The 20,122-nt window shown below is 37.2% G+C and overlaps 1 protein-coding gene across 2 annotated transcripts in view; it reads left to right on the top strand.

Annotated features, from left to right (window-relative positions):
* Nucleotides 1-18,850, top strand: part of NUP107 (nucleoporin 107) — a 30,005-nt gene extending 11,155 nt beyond the window's left edge. For both annotated transcript variants that reach the window (XM_089524154.1, XM_089524155.1), the window contains exons 10-28: nt 727-815; nt 3,118-3,196; nt 4,649-4,762; nt 5,092-5,182; nt 7,352-7,428; nt 7,643-7,702; nt 7,789-7,934; nt 8,029-8,077; nt 8,871-8,940; nt 10,016-10,134; nt 12,074-12,112; nt 12,480-12,630; nt 12,801-12,907; nt 14,075-14,177; nt 14,310-14,470; nt 14,839-14,964; nt 16,164-16,277; nt 16,724-16,891; nt 18,538-18,850. In XM_089524154.1, the coding sequence (XP_089380280.1) occupies nt 727-815; nt 3,118-3,196; nt 4,649-4,762; nt 5,092-5,182; nt 7,352-7,428; nt 7,643-7,702; nt 7,789-7,934; nt 8,029-8,077; nt 8,871-8,940; nt 10,016-10,134; nt 12,074-12,112; nt 12,480-12,630; nt 12,801-12,907; nt 14,075-14,177; nt 14,310-14,470; nt 14,839-14,964; nt 16,164-16,277; nt 16,724-16,891; nt 18,538-18,645 (1,971 nt within the window). In that variant the 3' untranslated portion in view covers nt 18,646-18,850. The remainder of the gene's footprint in view (nt 1-726; nt 816-3,117; nt 3,197-4,648; nt 4,763-5,091; nt 5,183-7,351; nt 7,429-7,642; nt 7,703-7,788; nt 7,935-8,028; nt 8,078-8,870; nt 8,941-10,015; nt 10,135-12,073; nt 12,113-12,479; nt 12,631-12,800; nt 12,908-14,074; nt 14,178-14,309; nt 14,471-14,838; nt 14,965-16,163; nt 16,278-16,723; nt 16,892-18,537) is intronic.
* The last annotated feature ends 1,272 nt before the right edge of the window (nt 18,851-20,122 follow it).

Raw genomic sequence — 20,122 nt, 5'->3', positions numbered from 1 at the left:
GTTTTTTGGAATTTATATTTTGTAAATATTTTCAAGCTGTGAATGGTTGGATCAATATATATGGATAGATAACATCTAGATAATAGATAATATAAATAATATCTATGGACCCACCCCTTAATCCCAAAGAGTTCTCCATCTCTGGTGCAGATGTTAAAACATGAAGGGGAGATGGAACCTGGCAGGGTTCTGCTGGTATTTTGTAAAACAAATGCCCTGTCCCCCGTATTGCATTCGGGAACCACTTCTGCAGTTAAGAGCAGAAGCTGTATATCACAAATACATTTCAAAAACCCATCCCAAAGGGAAGGTCTAGCAAGAAGCCAGGATCATTAGTTTCAAAAATTTAAGATACAAGGAAGAAATAACTGGTGTTTCACTCCCTAGCCCTCCAGTTTAAAATCATTCTTGAAGGCAATTTAGGAATTTTTTATTCTAATAAATCTCAACTTGAATCCATATTGAAACAGAGGGATGATTTCTCTCAGAATGTCTTAAAATATTGAAGAAGGAATCGTGGATTAGACTGCAGGCTCAGAACACATTATTTACTTACAAATATGTGTTCTGAGCCTGCAGCAGTATTTACTGTTGGGCCTAGAGGACTTTTCCTAGTAAATTGGGCTGAAGCAGTTTTGATTTTCCATAGTAAAAGGTAGGATGTATGCTAGAGGAAAGTGGATTGTCTTATTTTGTGTTTATTTGTACATTTAATTTAATTTTCAGTTGGTGGTAGACTGGCTGGAGAGTATTGCCAAGGATGAAATCGGAGACTTTTCTGATAATATTGAATTTTATGCGAAGTCTGTGTATTGGTAAGTTAATGGCAAATACTGAATGCTCATTTTTGCTTTCTGTTGGTATTTTGTAAACATTTCAAGCAACTGTTTGCATTTCTCTTAAATATAACATGAAAAAAAATAATCTATGTACTCAAGCAATGTTGTGATTTCTGAAATACATGACTTTTTAAAAAAAAAATAGAGATATTTTATTTCTTTTGGCTTTACAAATATTTTAATACAGCTTGAGTATGTCTTATCCATATCTCATATTCTAGGACCAGAAGTGTTTTGTATTTTTGATTTTTAAAAATATTTTAAATCTTTTATTATTATTATTATTGATGGCCACCTGTCAGAGGTGTTTTGATTGAGAGTTCCTGCATGGCAGAATGGGGTTGGACTAGATGGCCCTGGGGTCTCTTCCAACTTTATGATTCTATTTTTGGAATACCTGTATTTGCATACACATACGTAATGAGATATCTTGGATATGGGGCCCAAGTCTAAATACAAAATTCAATTTTGGTTCATATTCAACTTATATACATAGCCTGATGGTAATATTATGCAATATTTTAAATAACTTTGTGCATAAAACAAAGTGTGTGTATACTGAACTATCACAAAGCAATGTTATCACTATCTCATCCACCCCGAAAAAAGTTTTGGGTTTTGGAGAAGTTCATATTTTGGATAAAGGAGACTCAACCAGTATCATACATCTGAACTCACTAGCAGGCTCTTTGAAAGCAAGGCTTTATGACAATTCATGTTAAAACCCAAAATCAGTATTTATCAGCAGCTACCTCTTACAAAAGTTTAGTGATTTTTACTATTAAGTGCACATTTACTTGGATAAGCCCAGTTGTCCCAGTGGAACTTCTGAGTAACATGTGTAGATATAGACTGGATATCATTTACCATATATATTCAGTTATAAGTCAGCCTCATGTATAAGTCGAGGGCAGGTTTGGGGGCCAAAACTAGGGATTTTGATATGACCCATGGATAAGTCAAGGGTAAAACTTAGGGTCTCAGTACCCTTCCTCCCCTTCCGCAGCCCAGCTGTCCCCTCAGAAGACAGCCGGGCTGTTGAGGGGCAAGCACTTGCCTTTCCTCTTCATCCCCAGCCTAGCTGTTTCCCAAGGGGGAACCAGGCTGGAGACAAGGCTTGGAGGGCAAGCACTTGCCTTCCCTCCTCCTCCTCCTCTAGCCTGGCTGTCCCTTCGGGAGACAGCCGAGCTAGTTACCATACTGACCTGTATATTTGTCAACCCAGGGGTTTTGGGTCAGTTTTTTTGTAAAAAAAAAATTTTTTTTACTTAAGTATATGTGGTAATATGGGGCAGGAAAAAGAAAAACTTCAGTTTACACATTAACTCATTTGTATATGCCATCTTCCATTTACCCCATTTTCCTTATACCAAGCCTGCCATGGGCTTTTTAAAAATGTTTTGGGGGAGTGTTAGCCATCATAACCAGTGATGTGTAGCTTATAGAGTGCACTACTTGTGAGTCTACTGAATCCCCTAGTGCTTCTGGGAGGAATTTAAACAAAAACAGACCCTTGACTAAGAGTTCTGGTCTTAAGCCCTCAGGCTGCAATCCTGTATGGAGTAAATCTAGTTAAGCTCACTGCTGCTATGTGAGTAAACATAGATCAAATTCCACAGTCACTTGCTCAGATCCAAGTCTGCACTGAATAATCTGAAGATGCTGTAATTGCTTTGGGACTACAGAAGATAGGGAAGCAGACATTCAAGCGCTAGCCAGAGGAATGCTGGAAGGTTCCACTCCCAGAAGGAATATAACAAGGGGAAAACTGATGTAGTTTCAGCTTCAGCTGTCAGCCACAGAATGAGCAAATGTAGGGAGCTTCCTACCGATGTTCAAAGTATTTGTTGGATGGGGCCTCAAGTGAGGTGAAAAGTGTTATTTGCCAGTGAGTGAAGGACACTGTTCTTGCATAATGTTCAATGAGTTGGAAGCTACCTAGAAGATTATTTAATCAAAGAAAATACTTCAGTACCTACAGTCAGCCCTCTGTATCCACAGATTCTCCATCCACATATTGAACCATCCATGGCTTGAAAATATTTTCTTTTAAAAATCCAGAAAGCAAACCTTGGTTTCACCATTTTATAGAAGAGGCACCATTTTACTACACCACTGTATATAATGGGACTTCCACAAATTTTGGTATCTATAGCAGAGTCCTAGAACCAAACACCAGCCAATACCAAGGGCCAACTGTAATTGTTTCAGTAATAGAATATTTAATTCAGTAGCCACTGCTGTTGAAGTACTGTAATTAAGTGCCTTGTGTTTTCAGGGAGAATACCCTGCACATCTTGAAGCAGCGACAATTAAACACATTTGCTGGGAGCTCACGACCACTCGTGACTGAATTAGTAAGTGTAATTTATTGATTTCAGGTCTTAAATAACTAAACTTGAATGAAGAAGCAATTAATAATTTCCTGTTTGAATAAAATGCTTCAATAATTTATTAGGAATGTTGTTGTTTTTTAATGGAGAAGCACTGCATTTATCTGGCTGTAGTCCAGTCTGAACTAGTTTCAGACTTCCATGTTCTAATAAAGTTAATGCATAGTAGCATTTGCTTATGCAACAGTTTTTATATAGGGATTGGCAACTGTTTTGGCCATTATATGAATAAATTAATTACTGTTTTAAAACACTTTTTCAAAATGTGATAAGATGGAACATCTTACACTGGTAGCATGTGTAACTTATAAATATAAACAAAATTATTGTGATTTCATGGAATATTTTATATTTGTACATAATGAAAAAAGAGGACCAAAAACTGAGGATCCCCAAAATGAAACAAAGGAGGAACAATCAAACAAAAAAGATTTAAGTCAGGACAAAGCAGTCCCCATTATTCACAGTGGTGCCAAATGTAATAATAAGATCTGATGATCCAAAGTAAAGGCTGCAAAAAGATCCAACAGGTTCAGCACAGATGTTTGATGCTGAGCTTCAGCTGCTAGAATATCTTTTACTACAGTAGTAAAAGCCATTTCAGTGAGTGGCATACACAAAAACCTGATTGAAATAGGTCAAGGAGCACATGTGTAGTCAAATAAGGTGTCAGTTAGGAAAAGGTAGTTCTTTTAAAAATTGTTCTGGATGGATTTTTAGCTTGACATATATCACATCATATAATAACTTCGGTCTATATAATTAATCCAATAGGTGATACCAATGGTCTATTTGGGCAGATACTAAGGAACTCAAGACTCATACTATCCAGTGACTTCTAGAGATCAGGGCCTTGTAGAGGATTTCTAAATAGGTTACAAGCGACTGAAAAAAGGAAAAGCATTGTGTTGAGAGAGGCTGCATGAACCAAGCACATCTTAAGTAAGAAACAGGTTATACCAAAGCAGGAGTTGCAATACATATGTAGATTGATAGTAACTAGAATTGTATAGGCCATATCTGGCTTCTTTACTGATTAGTGAGAAGAGCAACACAGAGAATTAAAAAGATCACAGAAGAACAGAGGAAGAATTGGCAAAAAAGAATGTACTGTCATTTTCCTGTTGTTGTGCCTACAAGTCTTTTTTTTACTTATGGCAACCCTAAGACCAACCTTCTTGGCAAGATTATTTCAGAGGAGGTTTGCCTTTGCCTTCCTTTGAGAATAAGAAATGCCCAGTGGGTTTCATGGCTGAGTTGGGAATTGAACCCTGGTCTCCAGAGTCATAGTCCAACACTCAAACCACTATGCTTGGCTGGCATAGTCACTTTAGCATAAATTCAGGAAATTCATAGAAAAGTATGCTTCCATGATTTAACAGAATTTGTACTGTACTGTTTTTTTCTTATATTTAGGATCCAGATGCTCCAATAAGGCAGAAAATGCCACTTGATGATTTGGATCAGGAAGATGATTCACGGTTGCTCAAGTTTCTTTTCACTCTTATTAGAGCAGGAATGACAGATGAAGTAAGTCTCTGAAGCTTTATATGGATTTTCCTTTAAGTGTACACATCTGTGAGCAAACTATATCTGCTGGGTTAAAACTAGTTTAACTGTGATTTATACAAGCTGTGGGTTAGTTATTAAACCAAGATCTGAAACCATGCTTTGATCCTATGAGTTTTATCAGGTATTTGAAGCCTTGAACACTGCAGGGCTCATGTTCTAGGCTAGGAGCAACTCTGGCCATTCTTTCTAATGGCTAAGGATGCACTAAAGAATTGTTTGCCCTGTTATTTAAAAATGAGGAATGACTTTTTCCTTCAAAATTGGTCCACTCATGTTTGCTTTTACAGGCCCAGCGACTGTGCAAAAGATGTGGACAGGCATGGAGAGCCGCAACTCTCGAAGGATGGAAACTGTATCATGATCCTAATGTGAATGGAGGTGCTTATCTGAAATGTGGTGTTAGTATGGCGGTGTAGGCTTCTGTTCGTACATTTGTTCATCTTAACCAAGTTTGCCCAAACTCTCTTCCTAAAAGATGTATTTTGAGAATTTTTGGATATATGCTTTCTGTAATCTATATTTCTGTCTGTAAAGATGTATACGTCATCTGACTAAATTAACAAGTATTAAATGAAGTGGATAGTGTCCATATAGCAGAAATAGGAGATGATATGGCACTGCAATCTGCCTGTTAATTTTCTCCAAATTTCTTGGAATTTCATATGCCTAATACCAATTAGGATATCTAGGGGTAGCCGTGTTGGCCATATAGCAAATCCAATAACATCCTAACATTGATACCTTTATTGGGACAACCAAAAGACACAATTACATGTTGCAAATTTTCAAAGTCATATTGGCTTCTTTATCAGGCAAACAGGAGAAAGAAATTGAAGATGTTAGTCCATTTTCTGCATGGTCTTAGTTCAGATGATAGGTTACTGGTCTTAGCTCAGATGGTAGATGCAGATAGCCCTCCCTACCATCTGAACTAAGACCAGTAACAGAAAATGCAGGCCTATGACTAACATCTTCAAATTCTTTCTCCTGTTTGGTTGATGAAGAAGCTAGTGTGACTTCGAAAACTCGCAATATGTAATTGTGCATTTTGGTTGGCCCAATAAAGGTATCACTGTTTGGATGTTATTGGACCAGTTAGGACTGTTCATGATCTCCAAACACTGGTAGACTTAACATTAGTCATCCTCCAGTCTATGATTAGGAAAATCAGTAATGAGCCTGGTATTTGTGTGCCTTTCATTCACTCACACATTAACTTAATGGACAATGTATTAGCAAATAATAGTTTGCTGTGATACCTAAATTGGCCAGCTAATTTGAGCAAGCCCACCAAACTAGGACTGCAGGGAGTTGGTTTGAATTACATAGCAGACTATGGCTGGATCAAATTAAATTATGAGAATGGGAAGAGGAATGACACAAGTACAGAAATAGTTTGAAGAATATGTCTGAATGTAATCATTATGCTGCTATCAGGCTCTCCTTAACCTGGAACTACTAGTTTTACTTGGAGTGGGGGCTTGATTATTGCCATGGGAGCTCTGCTACGTTTCATGGCTTTATGTTGCACTGCCTGAACATCCCTCTATGCAGATAAATGGTTTCTGCACTAAATTATCTAATGGTCCCAGTGCACAGAATTCATTAACTGAATTGTCTTCTCTGTAAGCATTGTAATTCCAGCCTTTAGCATCTGCAGCTAGGGATGTCACTGAAGTCTTAAGAAGGCATTCCTGCATTGGACTTGTTAAATCATTTAGTGGAACCTTGTGGTCAACTAGCTGTGGCCAACTAGCTGTTTGGAAGTAATATATTATAAAAAAGCATGTATTAGATGCAATGTGTTGCTTTGGGGATAGCTTCAGTAGTGTCATTGCCTTTTTAAAAAGTCATGGTTGTACATTTCTACATTTAGCCATTTGTGCATTTTTATTCATTTTTAAGTATATTCTAAACAACTGAAAAGTGACTAGTCATTAATAAGTAATAACAAGTAATGTTAATGAGCCACTCCCCAGGAATATTAATAAAAGGATGCCCCTGTTTAAAAGATCAAACAGTTTTGACTTCTCTCTGTCTTGATAATTGTCATTTCAGGGTACTCTTTTATATGTAATCCTTAATCCCTGTTTGCTCTGGTAATTCAGCTGAACTGGGGGTGAGGGTGATATAAACCATTTCTCTCTCTTTCTTAGCCTCTTTTTCCCCCTTTAATTTTCCATGTGTAAATACTGGTCCTCCACAGTTAGGAGTCATAAAGATGTAGATTGGAGCCATAAAGAATTAGAGGCAGAATTTGCAAGCAAACAGTATTAGCAGTTGAATTAACATTAGAAAGGGGGAAATGATAGCTCGGAGTAGTGAATATTTTAGAAAGATTTCTAAGGATTTGCAAAATAGAGCTCATTTTTTAAGTCTTCTCTATTTTAATAATTGACATTCATGAGAAGTTCTTCAAAGACATCTGTAACTGAACTTTGAGAGAGGTTTCAGAGAAACTGAAATTGATGGACATTACATTGCACATTCATTACTGAATTCTGAAATGTCATCTTTCCTGGTTATAAAATTACTGTTTATGTACAGGAACAGAGCTGGAGCCCGTAGAAGGCAATCCATACAGATGTATTTGGAAAATAAGTTGCTGGCGACTGGCAGAAAAGGTAAGAAATTGACTTTAAAGGAAAATCTTATGCAATTTGCTTACAGTAGATAATGTAAGTAATCTAAAAGTGTATTATTTGTATGACTTTTAAAATGAATCTGAATGTAATATTTTTATGTAGCAGTTACCCATTTGTGGTACATGTCTTAAATATCTGAAGAATCAAGACATAATGATCTTAAACTGAAATATTTTTGAACTGAATATTTTAGGAGCAGTTTGACAAGTATGAAAGAGCAATATATGCAGCACTCTGTGGGAACCTAAAACAGGTATGAGATTATGTATAATTCACTTATTTTTAATGCTACATTTTCTCTCTTAATTTTGACTGATTTTTTTCTTCATAAACCTAAAGCTTCTTCCAGTTTGTGACACCTGGGAAGATGCAGTCTGGGCATATTTCAGGATTATGGTGGATACACTTGTTGAACAGGAAATTCGTTCTTCAGTTATGACCACGGAGGAAACGGAAGAACTCCCTAGAGAATATTTGGAAACAAAGTGAGTTATCATTTGTGTGATAAGTAGCTATGATGCAATATTAGAATCATCCCTATTAATTCCTGTGTCTCAATTCTTTTAATATATTTTGAAGCTGGACTTTAGAAAAGGTGTTTGAAGAACTTCAAGCAACAGACAAAAAGGTAATTTGGGCCTGAACTGAAAGAAAGGGATAACTCTTTATTTTTCATTTTGCATCACATTGGTTTGTGTCTTCTCAGAGGTATTGAGTTCAGTAAGGCTTACTGCAAGTTATGTCTTGGGCCACAATCTTTTTACTTGTTTGGGAACATGTCCTATCAAATTCAGTTAGATTTTTTTAATGAATGTATCTCACACTTTTCTGGCTGTTCATGCACTGTTTATACATTTGAATCTTGGTGTCCCAGAGTTCCAGTCCAACATTCAAACCACTGCACCACACTGGCTCTCTCAATGGCAGTACCAGATATTTAAAAATATACAGTAATATAAGCACAGGAACTTTGGTATATCTAGGAAAACTGATGCTAGCGGGAATGGTTTGACTTGCCTCCACTGGCTATAAGACTTGGACTTGACTCAACTGTTTGTTTAGTCAGAACAGTAAACTTTTTGTTTACTCATTGTGAATGATTGTCTACAATTGAGGGGGGGAGAAAAATGAATAAAAGGAAGCATCAGTCCTCATGGATCTGATAATATTTACTTTCTCCCTCTTCAGCAGCTGCATGCATACTTTTTCTTCTCAAGCTCTGACAGAAGATGAGAGCCTTTTTTATTTTTATACTGCATGCATATAGTTTAGAATACGATATGCTTCTTTATTTCACAGAAATTTTGTCCATCATGCTGTGGTGCAACGTAAGCTTCTTCAAAATATATATATGGTTTGGCTGTACATAATTTGGTATGGTTATATGGTGTGTTTTCTCAAACTTACAAACTGTTTTTCAGAGAGTTTTGGAAGAAAATAAAGAGCACTACCACGTGATTCAAAAGTTTGTTATCCTGGGAGATGTGGATGGTAATTTTGCTTTTTCTGTATCTCAGTTCACTGCATTTCTTTTAGTAGCTCTGTAATAACTGACATATATGACTTCTTTCTGACTTCAGGGAGAAATGCAACTAATGTGATTTTATGGAAACCTGTGGAACAGTGGTTCTCAAATTGTGGGGCGGGAAACCTAGGCAGGGTATGAGAGTTGCACAAAGACAAGGTGCAAGACTTGGAGGCCCTGAACCCTCTTCTTCTTCCTCTTTCCAAACTTTTTTACGTGTAAAATTTACACATGTATTGAGTTAAATAGTGAACGTATATAATAGAATAAATCTATTCTAATTTGAACAATATTGTTTCCTTATAAAATGTTAAAATATGAATATATGTGTATGTACAAATGAAAATATGTACACTAAACAAACAAAATATTTTTGTTCATAAACTACATTGAGTTAGTGGGACAGGCATGACATCTGCATGTGAGATGTAAAGGGAGGAGTCACAAGGTTAAAAAAACTGAGAGCCATTGTTATAGAAAGTCCTTATACTTTATAGGAGTGAGGTGTGTGTGGGACAAAAGAGATGTAGTTATTTCAAATATTGATATATTAATAGCAGAATGGGATTTCAGCTGTAGTACAGAAGAGTATATTTGTCTCCCCTTTACTTTTGCAGCATGGCCATATATAGTAGCATTTATGTCTGCACAAGTCTTGGTCTGCTGCCACACTGCAGAAATAAAGCAGTTTGATACCACTTTAACTTTCATGGCTCAGAGTTATGGAATTCTGGGATTTGTATAAATATCTCACAAAACTAGAAATCCCAGAATTACATCGCATTGAGCCATAGACATTAAAGTGGTGTCAAACTGCTTTAATTCTGCAATGTAGATACACCAATGGTGTGATGTCATATTTACATCAAAGTTCTAGTCAATTATGTGAATGTGAAAAATGAATTCTTTTAACTTCATGGTATGAGGATGCAGCTATAGTCAATGTACCGTGTCCTTTTAAGGTAATATATCATGTACAGCAGACAACTTTAAATATTTGTTTCTCACCACTAAAGCAAACTGGGACTTGTATTTTGTCAGGTTTGATGGAAGAATTTAACAAATGGCTCTGCAAAGACAGAAATATGCTTCCAGGGCACCTGCTTCGGTTCATGACTCATCTCATTTTATTTTTCCGTACTTTGGGACTACAGACCAAAGTAAGCTTATTTTTATGAAGATTAACTTATTCTGAGACTCAAATATTTATATTCATTTTCCTGTAGCCATTGAGCAGAGTTGAGGAGCTAGAGGGATTGAAGTGGGAAAAAAATAGACAAGAATATATGAACCTTGAGAAAATTTCTTAGTGGTTCTTTGCCCTTTTCAGATTGCTAATAGTTAATAGAATGAAGTTGGCCACATTCAACCTGAAAAGCTATAAGCAGTTATTATTTAAAGTAGAACAAATATAAAATAAATAACTGTGCTAAATATTGCTGTTTGTTTGCACTGTAATGCATCTCTGCAGCAACAGTCAAAGTGCTCCATTATTGAAGGGGAACTTGGGTTCAAGTAAATACAAGTAAAAGTCCAGAAAATAAGTCCCCCTTCTTTCTGTATGTATCCCATGCAAGCAAAATTGTGCTCAGAATTCTACAACACAGACTCCAACCATACATGGAAAGAGAAATCTCAAAGAAAAAGTAGGGTTCAGAAAAGTAAGCAGCACTAGGGACCACATAGGAAACACATGACGGCTAATGGAGCACACCGAAATTCCAATGGAAATTCATTATGTGTTTTTTAGACTGTTGCAAAGCCTTCAGCTGCATAGATCATGAAAAGCTATGGAACACTCTTAAAGACATAGGAGTGCCACCACATTGGATAATCCTGATGAGAAATCTTTGTTTAGAACAAGAGACTACTGTTAGAATATGGAGACACAGAATGGTTCCCAATTGGCAAAGAGGTCAGGCAAGACTGTGTCCTTTCACCTTCTTGTAAGCAGAAGATTTCACAAAGAACAGGCTTGGACACAAGAGGAGGAGGAATGAAGATAGGAGGAATGAATATCAACAATCTAGAGACGACACCATACTACTAGCAAAAAAAAAATCATAGACCTAGAATATCAAAGAAGAAAGTGCAAAGGCAGGATTACTGTGGAACATAAAGGGAAAAAATGACCACAGAGGAGCTACACAAATTTAACCTAGACATTGAGGAAATTGAAATAGTAAAATAGTTCCCATACCTTGGATCAAACATTGACCAGAATGGGGACTGCAGTCAAGAGATCGGAAGAGGGCAGCTATGAAAGAGCTAGACTAGATCTTAAAGTGTAACAATATACAACTGAGCACCAAAGTTAGAATTGTACAAGCCATTGTATTCCTCATTACCCTCTACAGATGCAAGAGCTGGACAGTAAAGAACGTGGATAAGAAGAAAATTAATTATTTTGAGATGTGGTGCTGGTGAAGAAATGCTAAGGCAAACAAATAGGTCATAGAACAGATCAAGCCTGAAATTTTCCTGGAAGCCAAGATGATTAAGTTGAGGCTGTCATACTTTGACTATGTCATGAAAAGACACAACTTATTGGAAAAGACAATAATGCCAGGAAAGGTGGGGGAATGTAGAAAGAGAGGAAGACCACATGCTAAATGGATGGACTCTATTAAAATGGTCACAGGTGTGAATTTGCAGGACCTAAGCAAAGCTATGGAGGATAGAGAATCTTGGAGACGTCAGATCTACAGGGTCTCCATGAACTGAGATCAAGTTGAAGGCACTTAACAACAAACTACAATATCTGAAATGAGAGAACTGAATATAACAAATCTTAGTTCTTCGTTCAGCTGTTTCCTCCAAAAAACAGCTTCGGGAACAGTTGATAAGAGGGAATTTTATATGAATACTGTCAACATTGTGGGACTGTTTGATCTCATTGTACCTTGTGGCCCAGGTATGAACAATGCTACACTATAATCTTTCTGGTTCTCATTTGGACTTAATCCTGCATCTTTAAAGGTAACATGAGAAGTGTAATTTTCAATTTCCTAAAAAGACAAGAAAATGATAATTTTAGTTTCCATTCTTTAAATTAAAGTATTGATTTATTTAATGTATTAATCTATTTTTCCCATTCAGGAGGAAGTGTCTGTTGATGTTTTAAAAACCTACATTCAGGTAAGCCATCAGATTTATCCTATGAACAAGCTTTAAACATACTAGAACATTTCTCCTTCTCAAAATGGAAGTACATGTTGATCATAATGAGCAAAATATTAGCCAAAGCATTGTGACTATCTTCAGCACATTTACTTACACAAATACAACCACTCGCTGTATAAATAGTCGATTAATGGTCCTGTTTATAATCATAGAATGACCTTAAAATTTAGTAATTCTGTTTATTTGAAAGACACTTGCAGAGAATGCATTTTGATTCTTTACCTCTTTTTTTCTCATGTAAATATGCAGATACAAAGATGAAATCTAGAATGACTCCCATAAGTAAACTCATATTGTGTTAAATTTTTGTTTTATGCTGCAGCGGTTAATACGTGAGAAGCACACAGACCTTATAGCATTTTATGTGAGCCACTTACCTCAAAATGTAGCTATTGCTCAGTATGCTGTATTTTTGGAAGACATCACTGAGACTGAGCAGCGCCATCATTGCTTGGAGCTAGCAAAGGAGGCAGGTAATGAATACTGTGATTCATGTACTGAGGAACTGCATTCTTTGAGGGAATATTAAGTCTTATTAATCTTTTTTCTTTATTTCCTCCTGTAACCTCTATTTGACCCTAAGTAGTATTTTGTTTAAATCCCTCCTGATTCTTCATATGTACTTCTTACCTTTTCAATACAGGTCTAGAAGTTGCAACTATAACAAAAACTGTTGTTGAAAATATTCGAAAAAAAGATGCTGGCGAGTTCACTCACCATGATCTTGCAATAGATACAGGTACAACAGAGGTGAGTAGTAGTGCAAAATGTATTCTGCACACAATATAAATATTGTTAGGTGGAGAACTCAAACACCAAGATTTCTCGGTTGTAGTATCTGATCATATTTAGAATCAGAGGTTTCCGATCATTTTTAGAATTAACAATTTCCCAGCACCTCTGGGAGAGGTGCATACTCATGATGTTTAATAAGTTGCATACAGACCAGCATGAAAAGCCAGCTTCCAGTTTGTTTGGGAGCACTGCGTACACATGGCACATGCTCCCATGATGCCCAGAAGCAACTGGCTTCTGGGCATTCTGGTGGCGTGGCATTTAGACACTGCATGCCACCAGAGTGCCGTACAGCTACACAGGAGCAAAAAAGGAGTGGCATTTTGCCTCTTCTTTTTGAGCCAACAAAAAAGCAGATTGGGGACATGGCATGAGATTGCTGCAGCCCCAATTCAGCTTCCTGAGGGGCAGCTTGAAGCCGCCTTTTCACAGCTGTCTGTTCTGCCCCTTAATGGCAGCAGTAAGTACTGCTCATAATATAGATAGAAAGCATTAGTATTGGTATGAAGTGCACACTATTCAGTGCTAGTACTGATTCAAGCCAAAGCATCAGCAAAAATATATGGAGACCTGTGTTGTGGTCAAGATGATTCTTCTCTTGTATAGCTACCCCTGAGAGGAGACACTTGACGTTTATAGTTTATGCTAAAATATGTTTGTTCTCCTTTTTAAAAACACTTGGCACACACTATAAAATCATTTTTTGTTATTGTTAAACATGAATTTTAGTTTCATGGGGAATCTGCATAGTAGTGAACAACTATTTTTTCCCGTAAAAAAATTGATATGTCTTATCATGTATTGCCTTACTACAAATGTAACTTTTACATATACCCTGTGTTGAGAATTTTACAGCCACAGTATGTCCAGTGGGACTCTTTGGAAGGCTATCTCTACACCACATTTACAAAATGTTTATACACATATCAAATGCATTTTGTCCTGTGAGACACATTTCCTGTTAGAGCAATCAAGCCTAATGCCTTTCTGGGAATACAGATGTCCCCACTAGGTTCTCTAGAATTTCATCTTTGTTTTTAGCTTGGCTTGTATCCTTAAGCAAAGAGTAAAATAAATTTGTTTACTGCATATATACTGACAGTAGATTTTTTCCCCTCTCAGGAAGATCAGTTGAAGATTGATGTGATTGACTGGATAGTATTTGATCCTGCCCAAAGAGCAGAAGCACTTAAACAAAGCAATGCTATAATGAGGAAATTTTTGGGTAAGGCAATGTTAACCATCAGTTTGAAAGTAGAGATAAAGTGTAATGCATCTGAAAGCAGTAGTTCTGTTCATAATTTGATTTATAAAAGTGATAATTGACTGATAACTCTTTGAATATTATATTTTACAGCATCTAGGAAACATGATGCAGCCAAAGATGTGTTTATAAAAATCCCGCAAGACTCTATAGCAGAAATATACAACCAGTGGGAAGAGCAAGGAATGGAGAGCCCACTTCCAGCTGAAGATGATAATGCTATCAGAGAACATTTATGTATTAGAGCGTATCTGGTGAGAATGTGACTAAGTTCCAAAAAGAGGTAGTTGGAAGGCCTGTCTCTAATTCCAGATGTGTGGAGTGGGTTCATATTTTTCATCCATGAGAGAAATGGACATGGTCAGATTAAAATAGAATATTTTAATTATATCTTTCACTTGGGTATGGTTGAAAAGTTATTTTTGATAGTGTTAGCAATTTAGATCATATTTTGATGAATCAAGTAAAATGTATTTTCTAAATTGGTCAGATGTTCAAACTGTCTGATTGCTGCAGATCTGTCTATATCAGGAATCAAGACTGATCTGGTACATTTTTTGACACATAACTAAATATTTTTCCATTTATCAATATAAAAAGTAATATTTTTGCCCCAATTTAGGAAGCCCATGAAGCCTTTAATGAGTGGTTTAAGCACATGAACTCAATGCCACAAAAGCCTGGCGAGCCTGCCCAAGCAAGTTTCACAGAAAAAGTAGCCCATGAACTTAAAGAGAAGCAATATGAGGTAAATAGACATGAAACCAAATATTGTTTTATTGTTAGCTAAATATATATTGAAGAGTCAGTGTCATGTATTGGGTTGACTGATGGACTAGGATTTCAGGAAAACAGGGTTCAAATCCTTGCTCTGCCATGGGAACCTACTGGATACCTTTGGAGAATCAATACACTGAGCATAAGAGGAAGGCAATGATAAACCTTTGAATAAATCTTGCCAAGAAAAACCTAATGGGGTGATCATAGATTGGAGTAGATTTGAAGGGACATAACTGTAATAAAGGGCCGGAACAGACTGGCAAGAAGGTGCGGCTTGAAGCTGCCACTGCCAAAGACGGATTGAGGTAATGGCAAACACACCCTGCGGCCCCATCTACCTTGAACCTGGCCCAAATAGGAGTGGAAAAGATCTGCTTCTATTTGGGCTGGGAAAGAGCTGGCTTGCCCAACCCTGCCACAGCCCCAAGGCAGCTTCAAGACACTCCATCTTGAATTAGCCCATGGGTTCTGGGCATGATTGGAGCATGCAGCATGGAAACGCCATGCTCCAGTGACACCCTGAAGTGGACTTTTTTCAGCCGTCTGTTTCAGCCCAAAGTATATTAGAACATAAATTATTTGCCACAAAAAGACATTGATTACTCTGTTGATTGCCAGTAGAACAGTGTTCCTCAAGTTGGGGTATCCTTCAGATGACCATGTGCACTGAATGTTATGAAATTCTACTCAAAACACATCTGGAGGGTACTGCTATATAAGATATTGCAAGTTGAATGCTAGATTGCTAGCTAGTTCCATTTCATGAATTTATGAAATAGTTGAGACAGCCATACTTGTAGAGACGCTCACTTGCCAGAGAGGGTAACTTATAGGAGCAGAACATTAAATTGCAGGTATATATTTGTAAATGGCTGGGTTTTTTAAAAAGTGTTAGTGAACAACATCATATTGTGTAGGTATTGTATACATGCATTTTGAATTAGTAACTAAAATTCATGCTAAATTGACACATTTACTTGGACATATTGTTCAGTTCAGCTTTGGTTAGTTAATGAGATTTAATGGCACAGTATCACAACTGTGGTTCAGCATTTATTCTTGGGGTGGCAGGTGGAGCAATCCACCACATTTGGGATTATCCCCTTCTGCTTTAAACTGAATGTGTTATAGAGCAGTTTGTGATGGTTTCACTTTTTCCTTTTACAGATGGATTATGGTATTTGGAAAGGTCTTTTGGATGCTTTAACAGCTGATGTGAAAGAAAAAATGTACAATGTCTTGCTGTTTGTTGATGGAGGATGGATGGTTGATGTCAGAGAGGTAATGCATACATAATTCAGATCAACCATAGAGGTGGTCCTAACCCAACATATAATAGGAGTAGTAGTTTCAAAGCCAATCAGTTTTCTGCCTTGTAATTGTTCCAGGTTTTTATTTACTGTGGATTGACTGCTACCTTGGTTATGATTGTTTCATTTACATGTAGGTATACTTGCCATATGAATAATGTCTATACAGAGAAAACTGACTGCAGCTCATAGGTCTGCTGCTTTTAAATGCAACAATGCTTAAATCTCACATTACAGTGAAAACCCAAATTCAGACTAGCTTTTGGCAGTCACGATTGAGTAGGCATAATTATTAGTAGGCTTAAGAGTTGTCATGTTTTATTGTGTATGAGAGACAGACAGACAAACACAAATAAGTCTTGCTAAAAATAATAAAGGACACTGTTGCTTAAACTTAATTCTTGCTTTTTAATCAAGGATGCTGAAGATGACCCTGAGCGTACTCACCAGATGATCATGCTGAGAAAACTCTGCTTGCCAACAATGTGCTTCCTCCTTCACACAGTATTGCACAGCACAGGACAGTATCAGGAAGACCTAAGGCTTGCTGACTTGATTGCATCGGATCGGCACAAACTCTACATGGTAAATTAATACCAGGGAGCTCTAAGTACTTCATCACATTTTAAAGGCTCTGCTTGGCAATTTTGTTGTGAACATCTACACAATAATAATCTCTTCCTTTGTTTGATTTTCTGTGTATATTGTGGGGGAAATCATGTTACACATATGTGCGATGTACCATTGCAGTTCCTCATTCAAGAATCTAAGCTGAAGTTTGACAGGAATCTTTCCCACTCTGTTCATGCCTTTAAAAGTCTTGCCTTAATTCCCCTTAGTTCCTTCTCAAAGGCCTCTCTTGTCATCCCATAAAAGGCTAGAAATTTCACTCCTACTCTTCAGCAAGAAGATGGATGATGCTGTTGCTTTTGCTGTAGGGTTGGTCATAAATGCTACTCTGTAGGGGATGCCTTTCTGTTTTGGCAGCATGATCCTCTTCTGAGGCTGCCAAGATGCAAGCAAACTGGTAAGATTGCATTCTGATAATGCTTACCTGACCACCCATGGTCCACCTTGCCAATGGTACAGAACAGGCAGCTGCTCAATATTGTAGACTTGCTAACCCTCCCCTAGCGGCAGGATACAAAACTGCATTTGGACATACTGAGGTTGACAACATGACAGATGACCCTGGACTCTTGCCAAAGGAAGTCCAGTATGTTGTAGCTGCTCAAAACCCAGCCACATGCAGTGGACATTTTTGCCCTGTTCAAGGAACATCAACCCATGCTCTTGCTATAAAGTGCTGAGCATTTGTACATTTTCCATTGCCTGTAGTGTTCAGTATATTTGCTATTGTTGCTTGCTATGTGTGTTCAGTAACCTAAATATTTTGCAGTGACATTTATAAAGGTATATTGGTTCTGTGTTTTGGGCATATGTTATTTACCAATATGGTAGAAATATATATCCCCTTTTTAGAATAATGTATTTCATTTTACAGCTCTATATACAATCAATTAACATTTTCACCTGTATATTTTGTAGCACAGGAGAAAGTGTTGAACAGCTCTGTGATGTCCCATCATCCCACATGCCTCTTTTATTTTCTGAATCCTCTTGAGTCATTCTGCTGATAGAACAGCTTCTGTCAGCAGTGCTGGGAGGTTGACAATCCCTCCTCTTCCTCTATGCCTTCAAAATTGGCATTAGAGGGCTGGAAAATCCTTCAGAGAATTTCTCAGACAGCACAGAGGGGTTGCTGGGAAATGGAGAGGGCAAAAGTCATGTTCCAGTTGTGGATCTACAGCAGTGTGGACCCACTATGTTAAATATTTCAGAGTAATTGTTACTGTGTTTTGCTTTTTAAAAAAGAATAGGAGAGAGTATGAAGGAAGATTTGGAAAATATAATGCATCAATAGTCTCCCAACATAAAAAATGGAATTTCTATCTTAGCATAGCATTTCTAGGAGTTAAAAATCCTTGTGACTGATTCTTTGAATGTATTTTCTCTGTAGATGCAAGCCTTCCAAACAGAAGGTAATTATAAGGGAGGAGGAGAAGTTTTTGACAAGCTGTTTTGAAAAAAAAATCCATGGCCCATGGGGGGGATTATTGTGAATGAATACCCTCACTGTTCATATTTAATATGTTCTTATTAACTTGATCCTTATGTTGCGAACACTTACAAAGGCATCTGTAACTTAAGCCATCTCTCTCTTCCTTCAGGTGTTTTCTAAGGATGAACTCCGGAAGCTGCTACAGAAACTGAGGGAGTCTTCCCTTATGCTTTTGGATCAAGGTCTTGATCCTCTTGGATATGAAATTCAGTCTTAACTGTGTCTTTCTAGATAATAAAGGGGCTGAAGAGTGGTATAATATAATGAAGACAGGAATCTTTGAATTCATCCTACAGTGTGTGGTATGGAAATGTCTTAATGATGTTGTAGTGCATTGTGGCTGATAAACAACTTTTGTATATGTAAAGTGACAACCATTTAGATATAAATGTATTTTTCTCAATAAAATTGCAAATGGTTTAATAGGAAAAAAAATCTTTGGCACTTAAGTGTGTAAACAGTCATTTCAAGTAAATACCCTTGTTTGCCAGACTGTGTGGCTGGGTCTATATATACCAGCACAAATACAGCTTAATGCAGCACTTACGATGATGAAAACACTCTGGCTGGAATCTTAGCTTCTGGTCCTGTTGTATCTTTTTCTATGCCACTTGGCAAGCTAATTTGGATGGAAGAACATCAGAAGAGTCCTGTTGGATAATATCACAAACATGCCATGCAGCATTCTGTTCCCACAGTGGCCAAGCAGATGCCTGCGAGAAATCCATATACAGGACAGTAATGGCACCCTGCACCTGTTGCCCAAGTTACTGAAATACATACTGCCTCTGGTATTGGAGGTAATATGTAGCATTGTGAGTACTGGATGCTTATTCTCCACTTAGCCCCACTAACTTGGATAGCTTTTAAAAAGATATCCCTAGTTTTGATAGTTTGACTATGTATCTATATTGGGATGGGCAAGCTGCAGCCTGAGGACAATATGTGGTCCCCAAGGGCCCTTACTAGACCAAAAAGGTTTTTTTACAGAAAAAGCAAATTGTCCCTGTGACACGACCTCCTTTTCTTTGCCTTGAAGCCACCTTTTTCCTCTTTCCAATTATAGAAGGTCCCCTGTCAATTACACCTGCCTAGCATCCATCCTTTATACGGTTTCCCTAAATGTATAAGGGCTTGGGTCCCAAGTGTCTTCCTTTTACAGGTTTAGTATCTTAGGTAGCATGTTTATATGTGTCTGTATGGTTTAGAACTCAGGCAGAGGCTTCTGTTATAAAAATGAAACATTGACTTTATTGAATAACATTTAGCAAGAGTGTAGTTCATGTAGAATAGTTCAAACGTGGTGCGGTTACACTAATGTAACAGTTTCAGGCATTTCAGTCAGTGGTGTCACTAGGTGCAGACCACAGGTGACACCCTAAAAGGGGGGGGGGGGTGATACCACCGCTCCTCAAACACCTAGCTTTTTGCAGAAATGGGCTGTGGCATTTATTAGTTTCTAAAATGCTTTAAGAGATGGTGGGAGCGGGGTAAGGCTCAGTGAGAGGAGAAAGGAGAGGCCCCAGAATTTTTTAAAATTAAAATGTCAAATTTTAAAATTTTAAATTTAAAAAAAATGAATTTGTTTTTTTTAATTTATTCTTTTTAAATTTTATTTAAAAACATCACATTTTAATGAAATATCCACTATGTATATGTGATTACTTTTAGGTTGTACTTATGATATTGTAATT

This window comes from Sceloporus occidentalis, unplaced genomic scaffold (assembly GCF_023333645.1).
Source record: "Sceloporus occidentalis isolate IW3139 unplaced genomic scaffold, rSceOcc1.0.p SCAF_5, whole genome shotgun sequence".
In the NCBI taxonomy this organism is placed as follows: Eukaryota; Metazoa; Chordata; class Lepidosauria; order Squamata; family Phrynosomatidae; genus Sceloporus; species Sceloporus occidentalis.
Note: the sequence above shows the minus strand (reverse complement) of the source record. Positions and strands in the feature narration are given on the sequence as shown.